Genomic DNA, 17,749 nt, shown 5'->3' on the forward strand with positions numbered 1-17,749 from the left:
TGAAGGCAGTGGAAGTTCATTCCAATCTGCCCATGTTTATCCTGCCCTGGTCCTCACCTTAACTCCATAACCTGAGGGCCAATCTGCTTCACATGGGTTGTCCCGTTGATGCCTCTCGTTATAGGTGCTGCCTTTTCCTGGGAGCTGCCTTCTCAGCCCTTTCTGCCCCTCCAACCCAGAACTGTTTCTCCTCTGAGGCATGGAGTGCTCACGCATTGGGTGTGGGGGTAAGGGCTCCACATACACGAAGTTACAGCCAACAGCAGTTATCCAGTTACACGTTCTCTGTGGCAAGTGAATTCCTTCCTCCAATATGGTAGGCAAGCTACATGCCAGACACCAAACAATGCTCTGAATGACAGATAAGGGACTGGACTTTAAAGCTGGTCCAAATTTATGTTAACCTAATGAACAGTTTTATAAAGACTGCTCTATCCTAGTAAAACACAATCATCTCTATTGAAAACAAATGATTTTCAAGTAGTTGCCAAATAAGAGATAATGTGTATCTAAGCCTCCTTTTGTTCCTTGTCCTTTAAACAGTCTTCCCAGAAGCCAGAGAATCCTTTTGTGTATTTTTTTTTAAAGATGTATTTATTTTATACAAGAACTGGGGTACAGGCCAGATGTGTAGGACGGTGAGAGGATTCACCAGAGACAGAGTGGGGAACAGAACAGGCAGACTGACGAAATACAGTGTCGAGGGGAGCAGCAGGCGAGACAGGAGAGGTCTGCCAAGCCATGTGGGTTTCTCCCTGGCCGGCAGGGAATCGAACATGCGCTGCAGAGGCTGCGGCCACTTCACAGTGCGCTGCTCACCTGCTGTGCCACTGGGGAGGCCCTCCTTTTGTGTATTTTAATATTTTCCTATAGAGTGGTATATTATAAACTACCTTGCACCATATTTTGCTTGGAGGTTTTTTCCTCGTCAGGATGTATGGAGCAGTTAGTCTTATTCTTTCTAATATTTAACAGCTTGCATTCATGGTGTATTTGAGTTGGTAACAATGACTTTATAGAAAACCTTCTTTTGTATGCAACTCAAGTCCTTTCTATTGCTACATAAACATTTCATTTACCTATCAGCAGTAAGTAGAACTGTGTTCTTAACATAAGTATTTTAACTCTAGGACAAAATACGGAATCAGTAAATAAAAATAGCTTTTGTCTTATTTTATTCAATATATTTGAAATAATAATTCACAAATTTAACCTATCTTAAAAATAGGCACTACTTATTTTAGTATAACCCCATTTATATACAAAACAAACCCTTTACATTTTCACTTAGGTTAAGTGCACAGAAAAAAGCATGAATGGGTATAATTAAACGCAAACACGGGGACGCTTTGGCAGGGTATGTGAACGAAATTTGTAGCTTTATTCCATATGTTTCTGTATTATCTGAATTTTTAAAAACACATTTACGATTTACATCAATTATTTTTTTCAAGGCCTAATGGGGCCCAGTTAGACCTCTGTCCACTGTTTGCATATTAATCAAAGGTTTGCTTGAAGGTCTAAAAGTCTGTTCATAAATTTCTAATTTTCCTCCCTATTTTGTCTGCCCCATTAGCTTATTCTCCAACCCTCCTCCTCACTTGTACTTAGTTCCACTTTAGTGCATTAGTCAAAACTATAAATAAGTGTTTTCACACTATACGTATCTCACTGTTTGAACTCATTTTAGAACTCGTTATACTATCCAAAACTCAAAAAAAAAAAAAAAAAGTCAAATATATTGAAAAAATGTCCTCTACATCCAAACTTAGAAATGTATATATTTGGTACCACAGGATACATCATATTGCTATCTGAGGACTGTTTTTGCATTACTGGTGCTTTTAGGTAAGTGGCTCACAGTCTTTGGCGGCCCATCAGAAATCTGGGAAAGTGTAAAAATACATAGATGCTTAGGCACCAACTCTGGTGCTGAGCCTGTACTTTTAAGGGAAGCAAATATGCTTTAGAAATGCTTTTCTCTTAATTTTATAAGTGATTATATAAAATGTATGTTGAAAGAATGACACTATACTTTGAGAATAATTACAGAACACAGAACCTTGTGGAATATGCTAAAACTGGAAAATTCAGAGTAAAGGTTAGAGTTTTTTTCTGGGGGTGTGGTGTTGAAATGATTTTTGATATTCAAAAGCACCAAAAACATTGTAAACAATGTTTAAGTTGGAAACAACCATCTCCAACACTTTCCTTTGAAAGTCTAAATATACAGAATATAGTGCAAAGACTGAAAACAAATAACAAATATAATCCTGAAGTTTATTTATCAAATTTCATCTATGGAGTCTTTGACTGGTTTTTAAAATAAGGGCAGTTTCTTTATCTTGGATACTTGGCAAATCATCGAAGTACAGAAACTTTCAAGATTTTTTAAAACGGGGCAACACTGGTCAGCAGTTGGTACATGAATATAATACATCTACTGAAAATCTTCCGTATCACATGAAAACTTGGAGGTAATCTGTAAAGCCTGAAATGTCTTCATTTTAGAATGTTATGCACAAAGGGCCTTATCAAGAACGGAAAAATGGCATTTTCTGTGTTCAAATTACCATAAACACCATAACTGGCTTTTGATGTTACATTAATTATTCTTCAAGCTCCAGCGTATGAGGCATAAAACCTGATTAAAGTTTTATACGACAAAAATCCCAATAAATGTTTCTCTTAATAAATGGCTTATAAGTATTCTCAGTTTAATCATCCAAGAAAAAGTAGTTTCCACTCTTCTTTTGTTCTACATCCTAAAAGATAAAATAGAGAAGGAAAAATCAGAACTCCTTCCCTGGATGTAGAGGGGAACTGCCACGCGTCACTGAGGAGAAAGTCCACAGTCTCCCTGCACTCAGTGTCTGGATATTACTGGATCCAAGTTAAGGGCAAAATTTCTACCAAAATACCTTGCCTGATCCACCTCAAGCAAAAGCCCCTTTACATAAAATGCTGTACTTAAGACACATGAAATTTTTCTACGTAAGATACCGTTTCCAGGAAGCTAATTAACTTCGTTTCATCATTTCAAATAAGCGTCTGGTCCAAAGGGTAACATGTTTAATTTCAGAACTGCCTATTACACAAAATGTATATAAAACTAACTTTCCCCAGTACTGTTTACAGATTGGTAAGGGCCCATCTACCTACTTGTATAGCTGCTCCCTTATTAGGACTGAAGCAGAGGAACAGCTGGCGACTGAACCATGATTCTCTACACAAGAAAATGACCTCACAAAGTGGAATGCTTCAGAAGTTCTTGGGATAAAAAGGTGTGTGTACTTGGTCTTTTGAGTTCAGCATGTTTTTCAGAACTGAGAAAGAGCTTCAATTTAATTCTGAATGTGTCATTTTTTTTTTAATCTTGGCCAAAGAGTAACATAAATCATTTACCAAAAAAAATCTACAGGGAAAGCAAAAGGCATCCAGACATTGTGCTGGGAATGTATAAATGCTTGCTGTGCATAATGACCTGATCTCTACCTTCTAACCTCTGTTTAGAAGCAAAGCTAGAGGCGCATAAATGCGAATGGAACAAAATCTAAGTGCTAGGGTAGAGCTATGTATAAAGTACTTTTAACACTTCTAAGTGGTAAGGATGATGGATAGTCATGAAATGTAAACAGTGTCTTCAGTTGGCACCACAGGAGATACTTAAAACATAGAAATGCTTTTAGAGTATCATTTTTTTCAAGCAACCTGAGAGAGAACTCCTTTCTTAAAAAATTCCTATTTCAAACTTTATCAAGTACAGGGCACACAATTATTTCATGTACACAATTATTTCATGTACACATGTACATCCGTAATAGACACTGCCTATTACGCTGCTTTTCTGTTACTTAGAAATTTGAGGTGAGTGAAATGCTTGTTTTTAGACAAGGTATTTTAATTATGTATTCCTCTTTTATATGCACAAGAAAAATGTATGAGAGAAGCTGGTTAAAGTATTTGTAATGAGTTCCTTATTTAATGATAAATTAACACCTTTCTGAAAACATTTTAAATTACAACTAAATGCAAGTAGTAAGTAAAACAGCGGGCACAATTTAGAGACAATGTGAACAAATCTGCCCGAGTTGATGCAGCCACGGCAGCTGCGTCACAACTGCTGCCAGGTGTGTGCCACCAGACATTAAAATGGAAAAACACATAAATCCTAGAATGAAATCTGATCTACAGTGTCAACAAAACAGCCTTCAATGTGAAACATGCCTTTTGAGAAGCTGTCCATGATTTAAGGGAATTTTGTTACATACCTTAATTGAATTGAGCTTGTTTATTCTTGGTCTGTAGTTATTTGGATCTCTTCTGAATGTAATTTCAAGCTGAGACAAAAATTTATTCATGCCAGCCAAAAGGGTCTGAGGACTAGAGGAAAAATAAGATCATTGTGATTAAGTTTTACCTCCCAGTGGCTGGGGATCGAACTGGCGCTGCAGAGGATGAGGGCAGCCTCGCAACCCAGCGCTCAACCGCTGCGCCACCAGGGGAGGCCCTGGATGAACTATTCTAATAGCAACTCTATTTCCCCATTCTGATACCAAGAAAACAGTATGTGGAGGTCATATGAAATTGCTGTGTGTATAGTCAAAAAGGGCTGAACATTGGTAACTTCAAATGGTCCAACCCAATTACAAGAAATTTCTTATCAACTGATTTAAATGTTAGGCATCTCTATAATGGAGGTGCTCTCAATCAGTTCTATTAGGAAAAATGAGAGAACAGGGAAGAAGTAAAATCATCTTAACTGTGCTATAAACAGGTATTTGGGGTCTAGTGTGAATTTTACCATTAGCAGTACATGTTGGGCAACTCATGAAGCCTACATGGGTTTATTTTATTTTATATATGACATCAATGGTTTTTTTTAATGATTTGCAGAACCAAAATTCTAGTAATTCTGCTTTGGAAATCCAAATGATGAAGCAGACAAAAGGTAAGTTGAAATAATTTGCTAGTTGTTAGAATTCAAAATTAGGTCTGAATATTTTAGGAAGTAGCCTTACCTGTTGGCAACTGTGTTTTTAGATGGAATACCGTCAAATACGATGACCCGGTCTGCTAGATAGGTGGCCATGATGAAGTCATGTTCCACAACAAAGGCTGTCTTTTTAGCATGGAGGATGAAGCTGAAAGACATAATTTCAAATTTTTTATGGTTTTTAAATCATTAAATATTTAAATGTTATATAAAATAGAGCTGAATTTAAGTACACAGAAAGCTAATACTCCTAGGAGCAGGGCATTACCGTTTGACAACTCGAGCTGCCATCAATCTCTGCTCAGAATCCAAATATGCAGATGGTTCGTCAATTAAATAGACATCAGCAGGTTTTCCCAAACAGAGAGCTAAAGCTACTCGCTGCAGCTCACCACCAGACAATGTCTGCACCTGTTTGGAGAAGTTTAGAAAAGCATGTAGAAACATCCAAAGTTTAAAATAAGAAAATACATAAGGTAACTAGAGTACCTCTTGATCAATGATGTTTTCAATTTGCAGAGGCTTCATTACATCAGTCACAAACTGTGGATGAGTGTAAGCATCTCGTATCTTCTCATGTAGTAACTGTCGAACACTACCCTGTTTTTAATGGGAAAACGTACTTAAATAATAAAATTATAGTTTAGAAGTTGTTTAGGAATCTTAAGCTCTAGGGCAAAAGCGTAACAATTTGTCACCAGTAGATATTGAAAGTATTTTTATGCTTATCCATTCCATGTGGCATATTTTGAGATTTTTAAAGATTCAACCCTATCTGTATGGGTTGAAAACAGGAATAACTTGAAGGCCAGCACAGCAGCAGGCAATCAGTGAGACAGCACAGATGCACGGTAATGTGTCATGATGCCTTTCGCTTGCTATTTCAGGAGGGCCGAATTTGACAACTTAAAAATTAATCTTACAGAAAGTACAACCATTAATTTTTTTACTGTAAGCTAGGCCATCTCAAATAAGCATAACACAAAGTGTGTGTTGAGTTACTGGGTGTAGCTGCTGTAGTTAAGTTCTCTACAAAATGTGCACAGATCAACAGAGATTAACTTCATGTTTTTAAAGTTCATCCATATTGCAACATGAATCAGTTTACCTTTTTTTAATGGAGAAATAACATTAAATTTTACAGGTGTACCAGATTGTGTTTATCTCTTCATCAGTTAATGGCTGATTGGGTGATTTTCTACTTAGTGGCAATTATAAATAACAGCTGGGTGCAAAGTTCTGCGTTTAGCTGTCTTTTTTGCTCATATACCCATGAGTAGAAATGCTGGCTCTCGCATGTGCGTGAGTATGTGTTTAATTAACAATGAAGAGAAAATAACTTACAGTTGATTTGGGGCTGATTTTCTGTGGTTTGTAACTGACATTTAAGACTGGTACTTCTCCTGTAAAACAATGCAAATAAATGAGACAATGACAACCACCCAGGTCTTTAAAGTTTACTATGTGAAACAGAGTATAAAGATTCAACATTACAACAGTACCTCCTTCATCAGGTTTAAGTCTTCCAGCAAGCATTCTGATAAACGTCGTTTTACCAGTACCTGGCAACACAACATGACAAAATGACCTGAAACAAGCTTCACATTTAGAGTACATCACTATATACTACTGGGTTTTAACTGAGAAATTTGTTTTAGAGATATATGCTGACATTGTAATTCTAAAGGTTATATGAGAAAATAACGTTCAAACTTTCAGAGTTCACCTCTGAAGTATCATTCTAAATGAATCAGGAATATAAACTGGCTAAAAGCTTAAAACGACAATTTTAATAAATGGTAGTAGATCTATAAAATGAGTGTTGGTTAGTTTTAAAAAGACTTAGTTAAAACATCAATGCATACAATTTGTTGAGTACAGAATGTCTTCTACATTATGAAGTCCATTTACATAATTTAGTTAATTGCAACCAGTTCAAAATTCCATGAACTGAAGACAAGACATTGCAACAAGTCTCATAAAAATGTTACCTTCTGTAGTCAGTTTTGTGACTTGTAAACAAATGATTTAATTTTTTAAATCATGAAAACAGTATTAGACATTTATCATATCTATATTTATTATGGAAATCCAGTATTTAAAAATACTGGTTATACAACTATTTATAAAGGTAAAGTGGCCTGAATTTAACACAAGAAAAGCCCCAAATGGAGGAATGAGTACAAGGAGAAAATTTTAAACTTGATTACTTCTGAATTACCAACTTATCCTTTCCTTTCTAGTCAGTTTTCAGGATGAATAAATGGGCTTCAATTTATATATAAAATCGTCAGATTAGAAAAAACATCTTTTCAAAAAAAACACAAAAAAGCCAAAAAACCCCCCAAAACAAAAAGAAAAAACATCTTTTCAATGAAGGTTACAAAATATGAACTTGACTGAATGACAGGTGAGATTAAATTATGCCATCACAAAACCTGCTGAGTCACACTGAGAAATACAAGGATTTAATCTGCCCCCAGACCATTAACTGAGTCAAAGTTCTTAGGCAGTAGTTAAAACTAAGTTAATTGTTTAAACACAATAGACAATTCAAGTAACACAAAATAAGGAAAACTTACCATTTTCCCCCAACATCACCATGATTTCAGAATCTGTAAACTCTCCAGCTACAATTGCTAGCTCAAACTCTCCCATCTTTTTTTTCATTCCTGGATATTTATACATACACATCTTTTTAACTTCTTCTTCATTTGCTGTTTCAGCCACTTTAAAAACAAGTGATGCATCTCTGAATCTTAAGTTTTCTGTTGGAACATAGCCATCTAAAAAAATGTTTATGCCTGAAAGAAAGTCATTATCAACAGATTAGTAAAGATCAAAGATATTTTTCTCTATAAGAAATTATCATATGAAAGTCAAAAACCTTAGGCTCTCTTGGGAGTAATCCACACATAGATTTATGATACTATGCTTTGACAATATGGTGTTTTATGTATCTAATTTATTTTAAAATATTCGTGTAAAAATACCCATGTCTGTGTACACACACACATATATAAGGAGCACATTTTCCATTTTGTGACTTTCTAAGAATTTTCCCATCAGGTTTTATGCAAAAGTATATGAGGCCATTGCTACTGTGTTTTTAAATTTTAAATTGCAATTTCTCTCTAAAAATGACACGTAGGGTAAAAATGGAATACTTTCGTGTATTAACATAAAAGTCTGGGAAATAATTTTTTAAATAAACAAGTTAGGAGTATTTATTTTTATATGGAATATAACCATATACTGATATTACAATTTATTGCATTTTTTTTAAGGTTAATTTTGCAGCTTCTTAAACTTATAATACCAAACTAACTGTAGCATTTATTACTGGCTTCCCTGTATAAATACGGTTATCTAAACAAAAAACTGCAAGCAAATTACTATATTCTTCACGAGAATCCCTCCCTATTAGAAGTGTTAAGATCTACCATGCAGACACACAGAAGTGAAACAGTGGATTATTGAGCTAATGAAAAAGACAGTAGCTCAAAGTTCGGAAGGTATTGAGGGAGAATCTAGGAACCTTACATTTCATCAGGGACTGAAACTCACATCAGGGCCTGTATCCTTACTAACGAACATACTGCTCAGTAGATACTTGCTGACAGAACAAATGAGCAGGTATATTTATTCTGTGATAATCAGCATTTTTTTGAGTTTAAGCTACTTAAAAATTATTAATGTGAGGCTAAAAAAATTTAAGACCAAAAATTAAAAACTAACTAGAAGGAATCTTAGTGGCCATTTAATACAAGTACCTAATTAGCAGGAGAGGAAATGAAGACTCAGATAAGTGACATTGCTCAAAAAATGTTAATAAGTCATTCCTACTGCATATTTATCTTGTCAATTTAATGAATTTACACTATAATTGCTTTTACAGTTCATGATTAGTTTTTACACATACTGTATTAATTTCTTTTAGTATACTAAAAGAAAACAAATATTAAGTTCAGTCATTTTAATTGTTTTTAAAAGATGATACACACTAAAAACCTCATCAGAAACCATTTTTTGAATGGCACAGCCTTTAGCCAAGGCAGTTATAGTTGGAATTTTGAAGCATGATTGATTGCCCCACACCAGTACTGTGACACCAACACAATTCTGGAACTACTACAGGGCACAGAGTAGGTCCACTCCATAAATATTTGCTGACTGAGGAGAGTCAAGCATTAATAATTGGTTCTGATATCATCTCTCAGAGTACTGGGAAACTGGACAATCTCGCCAATTTTCCTTAAAATATACATCTATTTCATATCAAGTATAAAAGTATAAGTGATAATTCCTAATCCACATCTCAAACTAAAATATTTTTGTGCATTTTTTATGAATTAAAAAAGTCACCACCGTTTTTTATGTGAAGTGCTAAGATGCCATATAAATTTCTATTTCCAAAAGAATTTCTTAGGTTTCTCAAAATTATTTTGGCAGGGCAAAAACTGCCTTGCCTGCTGCTTTTCTTAGCAGTATATTTCAATAAATCTGCATGTTTTGTTCTCTGAAAAAACAAACGCAAACAAAAAAATCTCATTAAAAAAATCTCATTTAAGAGAAAACTCAAAAGGAAAAAAAGAAAAAAAGAAGGCTGCATCAACCTAGGGAGCTACCAGGCTACATAAATAGACTATCGCAGGGTTTTATCCCCTAATGAACTAAGTTCTTTTAGGTCTTTTAGATGTTCAGTTTACAGTATAGCTGGAGTGAAGAAATAGAAGACTAGGAGTAAGGAAGCAGTGTAAGGAAATAGGAAAGCGGTGTAAAGGAAAGGCATACCAGGTGGGCAGAGCACTTAGCAGCAGGTTTTTACCTTTTTTTTTTAAGATTTATTTTATTTATACAAGAACCAAGGTACAGGCCAGATGCATGGGAGGATGAGAGGATTCATCAGAGACAGAGTCGGGAACACAACAGGCAGACTGAAAAATACACTGCGGAGGGGAGCAGCAGGCGCGACAGGAGAGATCTGCAACGCCATGTGGGACCCTCACGGGCTGGCAGGGATCGAACCGGCGCTGTAGAGGCTGCGGATAGTGTCACAGTGCGGCGCTCAACCGCCTTTGCTCAACTTGTATAGGTGAGGAAGAGACATGGAAAAGAGAGGCCAGAGTCTCTCCTTAATGAAAGTAAAGGGGATAAATGAAAACTAAACTATCAGACTTTTTTAGTCACTTACTTAGCAATATTATTCTTACTAAGTTATTTTAATATACTAATTTCTTACTACACTATTAGTCTTAGTTCTACGCTTAGAACATAGCTTACAGATGAATTTGAAACATTTCATTTCATTGAAATAAAATGAACACTAAGTGAATTTAAGATGAATTTTAATTAGTTTTACTACGTGTTAAAGATAAATTTGAGGATGGAAAATACTATAGTTAGGTCAAAACTTAAAAGAGGCTTTTAAGATAGCAAAAGAAAAGCAACAAAAAGTGAAATTTGTAAAGCATTTCCACCCCTGGAAAATCCAGACCCAACATAATATTATTAAAAATTTACTTAATATTTGAGGTAACACTGGTTTATATCACTGTATATGATCATAAAATTCTTCAAAAAGAAATATGTTTTGTCTAACAACTGATGTAGATAATCTTACAGATATTCTACAGAGCAGTTAAATTTTTTAAATTAGAATTTTGGATAATAGAGCAAAATAAAATTACATCAGTAATACATTTTCTAAGCATAATGATAGAGAACATAGCATTTTGAAAAGCATTTCAAGTTACCTTCTCTTACACTAAAAGGCATAGTAACAACACCATAAGCACTTGGTACGCCATATAAACAGCAGATGAAGTCAGAGAGATAGTCTAACACACTTAGATCATGTTCCACCACAATGATATATCTGAAAATCAATACAGATTTTAATTTTTAAATGTTACATAACATATTAACTGATAGCCTTAGATAACTTTATTTTTACTATTGTGTTAACTTTAGTAAAAAATATACTTAAAAATTAAGTGTAACAATCATATCAAGCAAAAGGCTGCTGTCACTACTTGATAGAGGTTACTAAGAACTAGCTTGTTCTTATGCTCAATGAGAACCTGAACAGCCAAAACTCTCTGGTTATCTTTACAATGTTTTAAACTTTGTGTGTGTTTAAATTCCACATCTACTTGAGGAGTTAATAAAAGCTAAGGACCTTCCCACAATTCCATACACAGACGCCAAATTTCCAGAGTAATTCCTAAGTTCCCTGGAAAAGGTGTACTAGCAAGTAAGAGGCTAAGTTCAGGTGGTAGGTCTAAAGAACTGAGATGGAAAACATGCACATGTTTATGATAATGATTGTCCCAGTGTTTAATTTTCAGAAAGCTACCCAAACAAATAACTACAGCATATATCAAATCTTTACTTACCGATCTGGATTTATTAGTGATCGTATTGTAATAGCGGCCTTTAAACGCTGCTTGACATCTAGGTAACTGGAAGGCTCATCAAACATGAAACTATAAGGAAAAAAAGCAAAGATAATTTTGAAGATAAATGTGACTTAATTCTATTCTGCATGTTATTTTTAAATTGCTGGTTTAACCATAAAAATCATATTATGCTAATGAGTCCACTCCATAAAACTTCCGTATTCTATTGACAAGCAGAAGGAAGGAGTATGAAAAGCAGGACTGAACATCAAATCTGGGGAAAGTAGTAAAGTAGCAGTATTAAAGCAAAGTTTTTTGAAAGGAGGATACTGCATATAATTACAGAATACTTTGTGGAGAAGAGCTAGCCTGCACTGGCTACAGTGTAGAAATGTGGAAAAAGATGGGAGCAACAAATATATGAGGGAAGCCAAGGAAGTCAGGAAGGAAACTTGCTGTTCACACTTTGATTTTCTCTCATATATGGTATGCCACCTTCATTCAGGGTAACCTAAAGAACTCACGTTCTATTTGATATATTTTTCAAAGTCTGCTGGCCTGTCTTAGAGCTTAAGTCTTCAAAAATATGTACTAATGTAGTTTAAATAATAGATGAGTGATTCTATATTAAAAAACTCTGGAACCTGTAAGTTGTAAAGTACTTTTCTGAATGAGATTTAACTCCCTCTAGTAATGACAGGGAGACCGGATAATAAATATGTAACTGCTTCAACATCTTATCCCTGAAGACAGAACTGTAGATACTATTTCTATTTTTCTCAAAACCACTGCTTTATTAGCAGCATTACAAATGAAAACTCTAGAGGATTAAGACATACAAAAGGTATAAAATAACCTACATATCAGCTTTCTGTATGCAAACGACAGCACAAGCAAATCTCTGCAATTCTCCTCCTGAAAGATCTTCAACATTTCGTTCTTTTAGATGGGTTAAATCTACAAAGAACATAGAGGGATTGTATTCAATGTTATTTTTTTTAACCTCTTCCAGGCAAAACATATATTGTATGTCATTCCGGGTTTGAATGACATTTCATTGAAAATTATGTAACTTTTATAAAGTCAATATGACAATTACTAGAGATTTTCCCACTTTCTTCAGTAATTCATTTAAAGATAGATCTCTTGGTGAGTTAAGTTTAGGGCCAGTTAACACACATACACACAAAACCAAAACTTACCAAGCTGCTGACATACAATTGCCTGTGTCTTTGTTTCATCCTTTCGGTCCAAAATAGACCCCACTGTCCCCTGTCATAATATATCAGGAATAATTACTTTCCTTCAATATTAAAAAACTACAAAGTAAAACAAGTTTACTTTCATACCTCAACCAATATAATACATAAATTCCTCCTAAAACGGAACTGACCTTTGCAGCCTTGGGAATCTGGTCAACATATTGAGGCTTGATAATGGCTTTTAGGTCATCTTCTAGAATCTTGGTAAAGTAATTTTGCAATTCAGATCCACGGAAGTAAGTCAAAATTTCTTGCCAATCAGGAGGATCCTAGAAATATACATATAATTATTACCTGGACTCAATTTAGTAACACAAATAAAGAAGGTAACTGTTATACGAAATAGAGCATATATCCAAATATCAATAGTATACTTCTGGCTTCTACTTAATCTTAAAATCAGGAATGGATTTAATTTCAAATCAAGGCATACCAACTCATAACAGTTCAAGGGAACTCAAAATCATCAGTAATATAGCAGTACTAAATTTTAACTAAAATGGACAGAGTTCCCCCATATCAGTTTCTCAGCATTAACTCCATTAGTAATCTTGAAAATAAGAACATTGAAAAAAAATTAATATATATATACTTTTCTTCAAAATCTCATAAAACCAACCCATGGTGTTGATTTTTATAAGGCAGCAATACATACATCGTACTTTCCAAGGTTGGGCTTTTGCTTTCCTGCTAAAATCTTCAAAGCAGTTGACTTTCCAATACCATTAGTTCCAACTAATCCCAAAACTTCACCTGGACGAGGAATAGGCAACCTGTCATAAGCATATAAAAACAATAAAACTACTCAGATTTAGATAGAAAATTACATAGTATCAAAATGATTTATTTTAAAGCACTGCACTCCACACATCCACTAATAAACTATAAAAGCTATATTCGCCAGATATTATTGGCTATTAGGAAAAAAAACAAACAGCCAAAATAAATGTAAACTGTTAATTGTTAGAAATGCATGTAGGACCAGTATTACTCCATATTTTGTTTATTCAATTTTCAGTCAAAGTTCATTCTAAAATAACAATTCTTCTAAACACATAAGGCTCAGTTTTAATGTATAACAAAATGCTCTGGTATGAATTTCATAGCAGGTGCAGCCTCACAATTTTCTTTTTCCCTTGGCCTGTCATTTACTTACAAGGAGAGAAGTGTCACATGAACCAGAAATAGTCTACTTCATTCTCCCTGCTGCAGTAGGCCCCTTAAAGCTGGCAGGTTGAGAAATACCTTTTTATTAGTGAAATCTAGACTTCCAGATTCAAAATATTAGTATTTAGCAGATTAAAAACATCCAAAAAAAAAAGGTGATTTAATAAAATGTGTCCAAGTTCAGAGTAACATTTTAAGTAATTTATAAGATTAATCGATAAATAACAATGAATAAAACAAAATACTAATTAAATAAAAAGGTAACTTCCATTAAAAACTATTTTGGAGATGGGGCATTATGGTCAACAGTGATTCTTAGCCCCAGCTGTATATTAGAGTCACCTGTAAGTCTTCAATTTACTGAGGTTCAAATGATAGTCAGAGATTATACTTTTAAAAATATACCCAGGTAATTCTATTGCTTTAGTGGAAGTTAATACCACTTTTTCCTATTTTTGCATTTTTCTGAAAATTCCCAATGTATTTTATTTTACTCTTGGCTGTAGTAAAAAGGAATGTTTACTTGAAAATATACCTGTGAAGTTTGAAGGCATTGGCACAATATCGATGTGTTGTTTCTTTTTCCAAGTTGCTTGGTAAATTGACAATTGATAAGGCGCCAAAGGGGCATTTCTGTTGTTTAAAGTAAAGAATTAATTTTGAGTTAATTTTTAGAAATATACAATATGACTAAGATGAGTACATGAAAAATTTTTATAAGCAATATTCCAAGTATGAGCTTTACAAAGAAGGGGTGGGTGGGTGTTGTTTTTTATTCTTATTTACTTAAAAAAAATTTTCTCAAAGGCAAGAGTCATAACTAATTTTGCATTCTCCTTAGTGATGGCATAGTTAAGACATTTAATGTGTTTAATAGTACTGAAAAGCCTTAAAGAACCTGTGGGTTTTTAAAAATTATTAGCTAAGAGAAGGGTGAGAGGCAAGATAAACCATGGCTATTAAGTACAGGTTGCACACCCAATTGTAACACAAGCTTTCCCTCTATATCTGTCTTGTCCTTGTACATAGGCTTCCTGTTCTACTTTGAAAAGTCTTCTAAGGCCACAGATAATACCTTTTTTCATCTATTTATGTCCCACCAAGCTAGTATATTTGCACAGAGCAAAGATTAATGTCTTCCTGCTATAATTTTAAGGTATCACATAGAAGCAAAAATGAAAAGAGCTGGAAAGTCACTTAAGAGTGGTAAAATGGCTAGAAAAATTGCTCAAAGTACCGATACTAAAGAAGTATATCTAAAGAATATATCTTAGAGATCTGTTTAGCAGAACTGTTCAGTGAGCTCAGAGGACCAATTCAAAAGTCTCTCTATATAAATACTTCAGTGAAGTCCCACTTTGTAAGTTATAAGAACAAGGAATTAAAAATCTAACCAACCACTGTTAACTGACAGAGTAATTACCACCCTGTAATCAAAGGCATTATTTCTTTACATAAGTATTTTTCTGCCAATGTAGTTATTTCTACAGAACTCTGTATTATCCTTTTTCTGCTGCAAGTAATTCAAACTTTTCTAATCTACAAGGAAAACAATATCCAGCAGTTGATTTTGAAATCTCATTTTTATTTCAGGAGTGCTGAAAGAAAATAGAGTACATAATATACTGTTCAAAACCAGATTTGCAGCACCAAGGAAATAGGTATGCATGATAAGAGATCAGTAAATATTTGTTCAGACTAATATTACTAAATTTTGTTTCCTGTTTATAATTTAAAAACAAGAGAAAATGTTTTCAGGTCCCAGGAAATCTTACTGAATAATTAACCACTCATTCAGAAACCAATGTAAAATACACATAAGTCTTACCTGGGTGATATCCATACTCCATTCTAACACATGCTATCCACAAGTAAAATATTAAGAACTTTATGCATTTACTTCATAAATTAAAGTTGGAAATCTATCATTCTTAAGTCAAAAGCCCTAATAAAACTATTCAATGCAATGAAAACTAATTTGAAGTATTTTGAAAAATTAACTATTGGGATAAAACCAACCATAAAAGAATGTAAATACAGAAGTACTCAAGGGATTAGGGTAAATTTAGAAAATAGCAAAGTGTGCATTTCTATAAAAGGCATAAATTTGAAATTAAATACAGACTTCGGAAATACAGACTTGTATGTAATATGACCATTTTTTTTGTATTTATATTTCCAAAAGTTCTGATAAAGATATATGGAGAATGTTTTCATGAAAGGGGGAAAAAAGAAATGAATTTTGCTTGGAAATGGCTTCACAAAGTTGAATTTAGAACAGATAACTTGTAAATACAGTGGGTTTCATTCATTTAAAAAAACAGTAGTATCAGATTCTTGCTTAATAGATACTATTTCCTAAATTTATAATCTATTCATTTTTTTATAGACTGCCTTTTAAAAATAGTTATAATTTACTCAGATTCTTCCCATTTTATTTTCAGGATACAAATTTGATCTGATAAACAAAATAACACTTACCTTAATACAAATACCACAACCAATACAGAGAGTTTCAGAAATCCATGCTATTTTGCTCTGGGGTGTAACCTCTATGCATAATTTTCCTGCCAAAGGGAAAGACAGAATAATGTCATCCTTCCTGACATTCTAATTTTCTGAACATTGGTATTTAGGCAGTTCTGGTCCCAAATTTCTATAAGAAGCAGATTAAAAAAAAAAAGCTATAAAAAATTCAGTGCTACAAAGAGTTGACTGAAGACTTCTGAGATACATTTGAGACAATGTCTTCAATCAATGCTTTGTAGGGACATAGTCCTTAATTTATGCCAGTAAAAATATGGCAGGTCCCTTTTTTTTAAGTTGACTGATCTGAACATTTAATTAAAAAATATGCCATGGTGATGGTAATGAACACCAGAGAAAGGAATGAAATGTTCAGCCAGTTCAGTGAAGTCTGAAAAGGTATGTAGTCACCCTATATAGAGACAACATTAAACCTGGCATTAGAGTATATTAATAATGGAATTTCTGAGTAGCATGGAAGACCACCATAAAAGACATCTAAAGTTTCTTTTAACATTTGGTAAGTATAGACTTCATTAGTACAATTAAGGTAACAATCTAGTTAACACAGCCTTAAAGGCTACAACAATTCACCAAACCAGAATTGTTAAAGTTTATTAAATCCTGAAAATATAAGAAAATCTCATGAACTCATTTTATTGAGCTTTTCATGCTTGCTTTTTCAAAATGAAAATACCCTCAAATACAAACACTGGTAGTCCTTCATTCATGACATAAAAGTAATAAACAGATTTTGTAGGACATAAGAATCTCAGTAACTTACACTCTGGTTTGATTTTATATTTAGTGAACCTTAAGTCATTCTTTTTAATTTCCACAAAGCAAAAAAGAAATTAAGAATAAAATTTGATTTTATTTAGACATTCTTAAGAATGGGGGGTAAGTATACTAAAGTGCATAGAGAACTATCAAGCAAATTTATCTTGTTTTTTGGAAAACCTCTTATTTTAGCAATCCACAGAACAGCTTACCCATTCGAACCACAGGGCAACTCTTCTTGCACTCCTGTCGACATTTCTTAGGTTTACATTTATCATGGTTGACAATAGCAATTCTTGTTAATTTATCTGCCATATTTCTAAGAAAGTCAGAATATCCAGCTTGTCTATTAAAGAAAAATTAACAAAATTATTTTATAGTCTCTGCAATTAGTTAAGAGAAACAAGTCAAAGGTATTAAATTAATAAGGGCATATATTATTATATTCAAATATCTGGAAAACACAATAAAAAACTAGTAAAAGCAATAAAATAACTTAGTAAGGTTTGGGGAAAACTTTTACATACATACCACTAATCAGAAGATTTACATAAAGAAAAACAAATAGTCACCAAGAACACCATGTAGGAATCACAGAATATATACAAATGCAAGGG

At 33.7% G+C, this 17,749-nt stretch overlaps 1 protein-coding gene across 1 annotated transcript; it reads right to left on the reverse strand.

Moving 5' to 3' along the window:
- Nucleotides 1-2,717: 2,717 nt before the first annotated feature.
- On the reverse strand, nt 2,718-17,447 carry ABCE1 (ATP binding cassette subfamily E member 1; the record flags this gene model as incomplete). Its single annotated transcript, XM_084244761.1, has 17 exons — nt 2,718-2,765; nt 4,272-4,383; nt 5,022-5,144; nt 5,265-5,407; nt 5,486-5,596; nt 6,341-6,399; nt 6,499-6,558; nt 7,579-7,800; nt 10,753-10,874; nt 11,395-11,484; nt 12,258-12,354; nt 12,600-12,669; nt 12,791-12,928; nt 13,315-13,432; nt 14,362-14,459; nt 16,308-16,393; nt 17,345-17,447. The coding sequence occupies 17 exons, from the start codon at nt 17,445-17,447 to the stop codon at nt 2,718-2,720; spliced, it is 1,800 nt and encodes a 599-aa protein (XP_084100887.1).
- Nucleotides 17,448-17,749: the final 302 nt, after the last annotated feature.

Source organism: Talpa europaea (assembly GCF_964194135.1).
Source record: "Talpa europaea genome assembly, chromosome: 10".
NCBI lineage: Eukaryota > Metazoa > Chordata > Mammalia > Eulipotyphla > Talpidae > Talpa > Talpa europaea.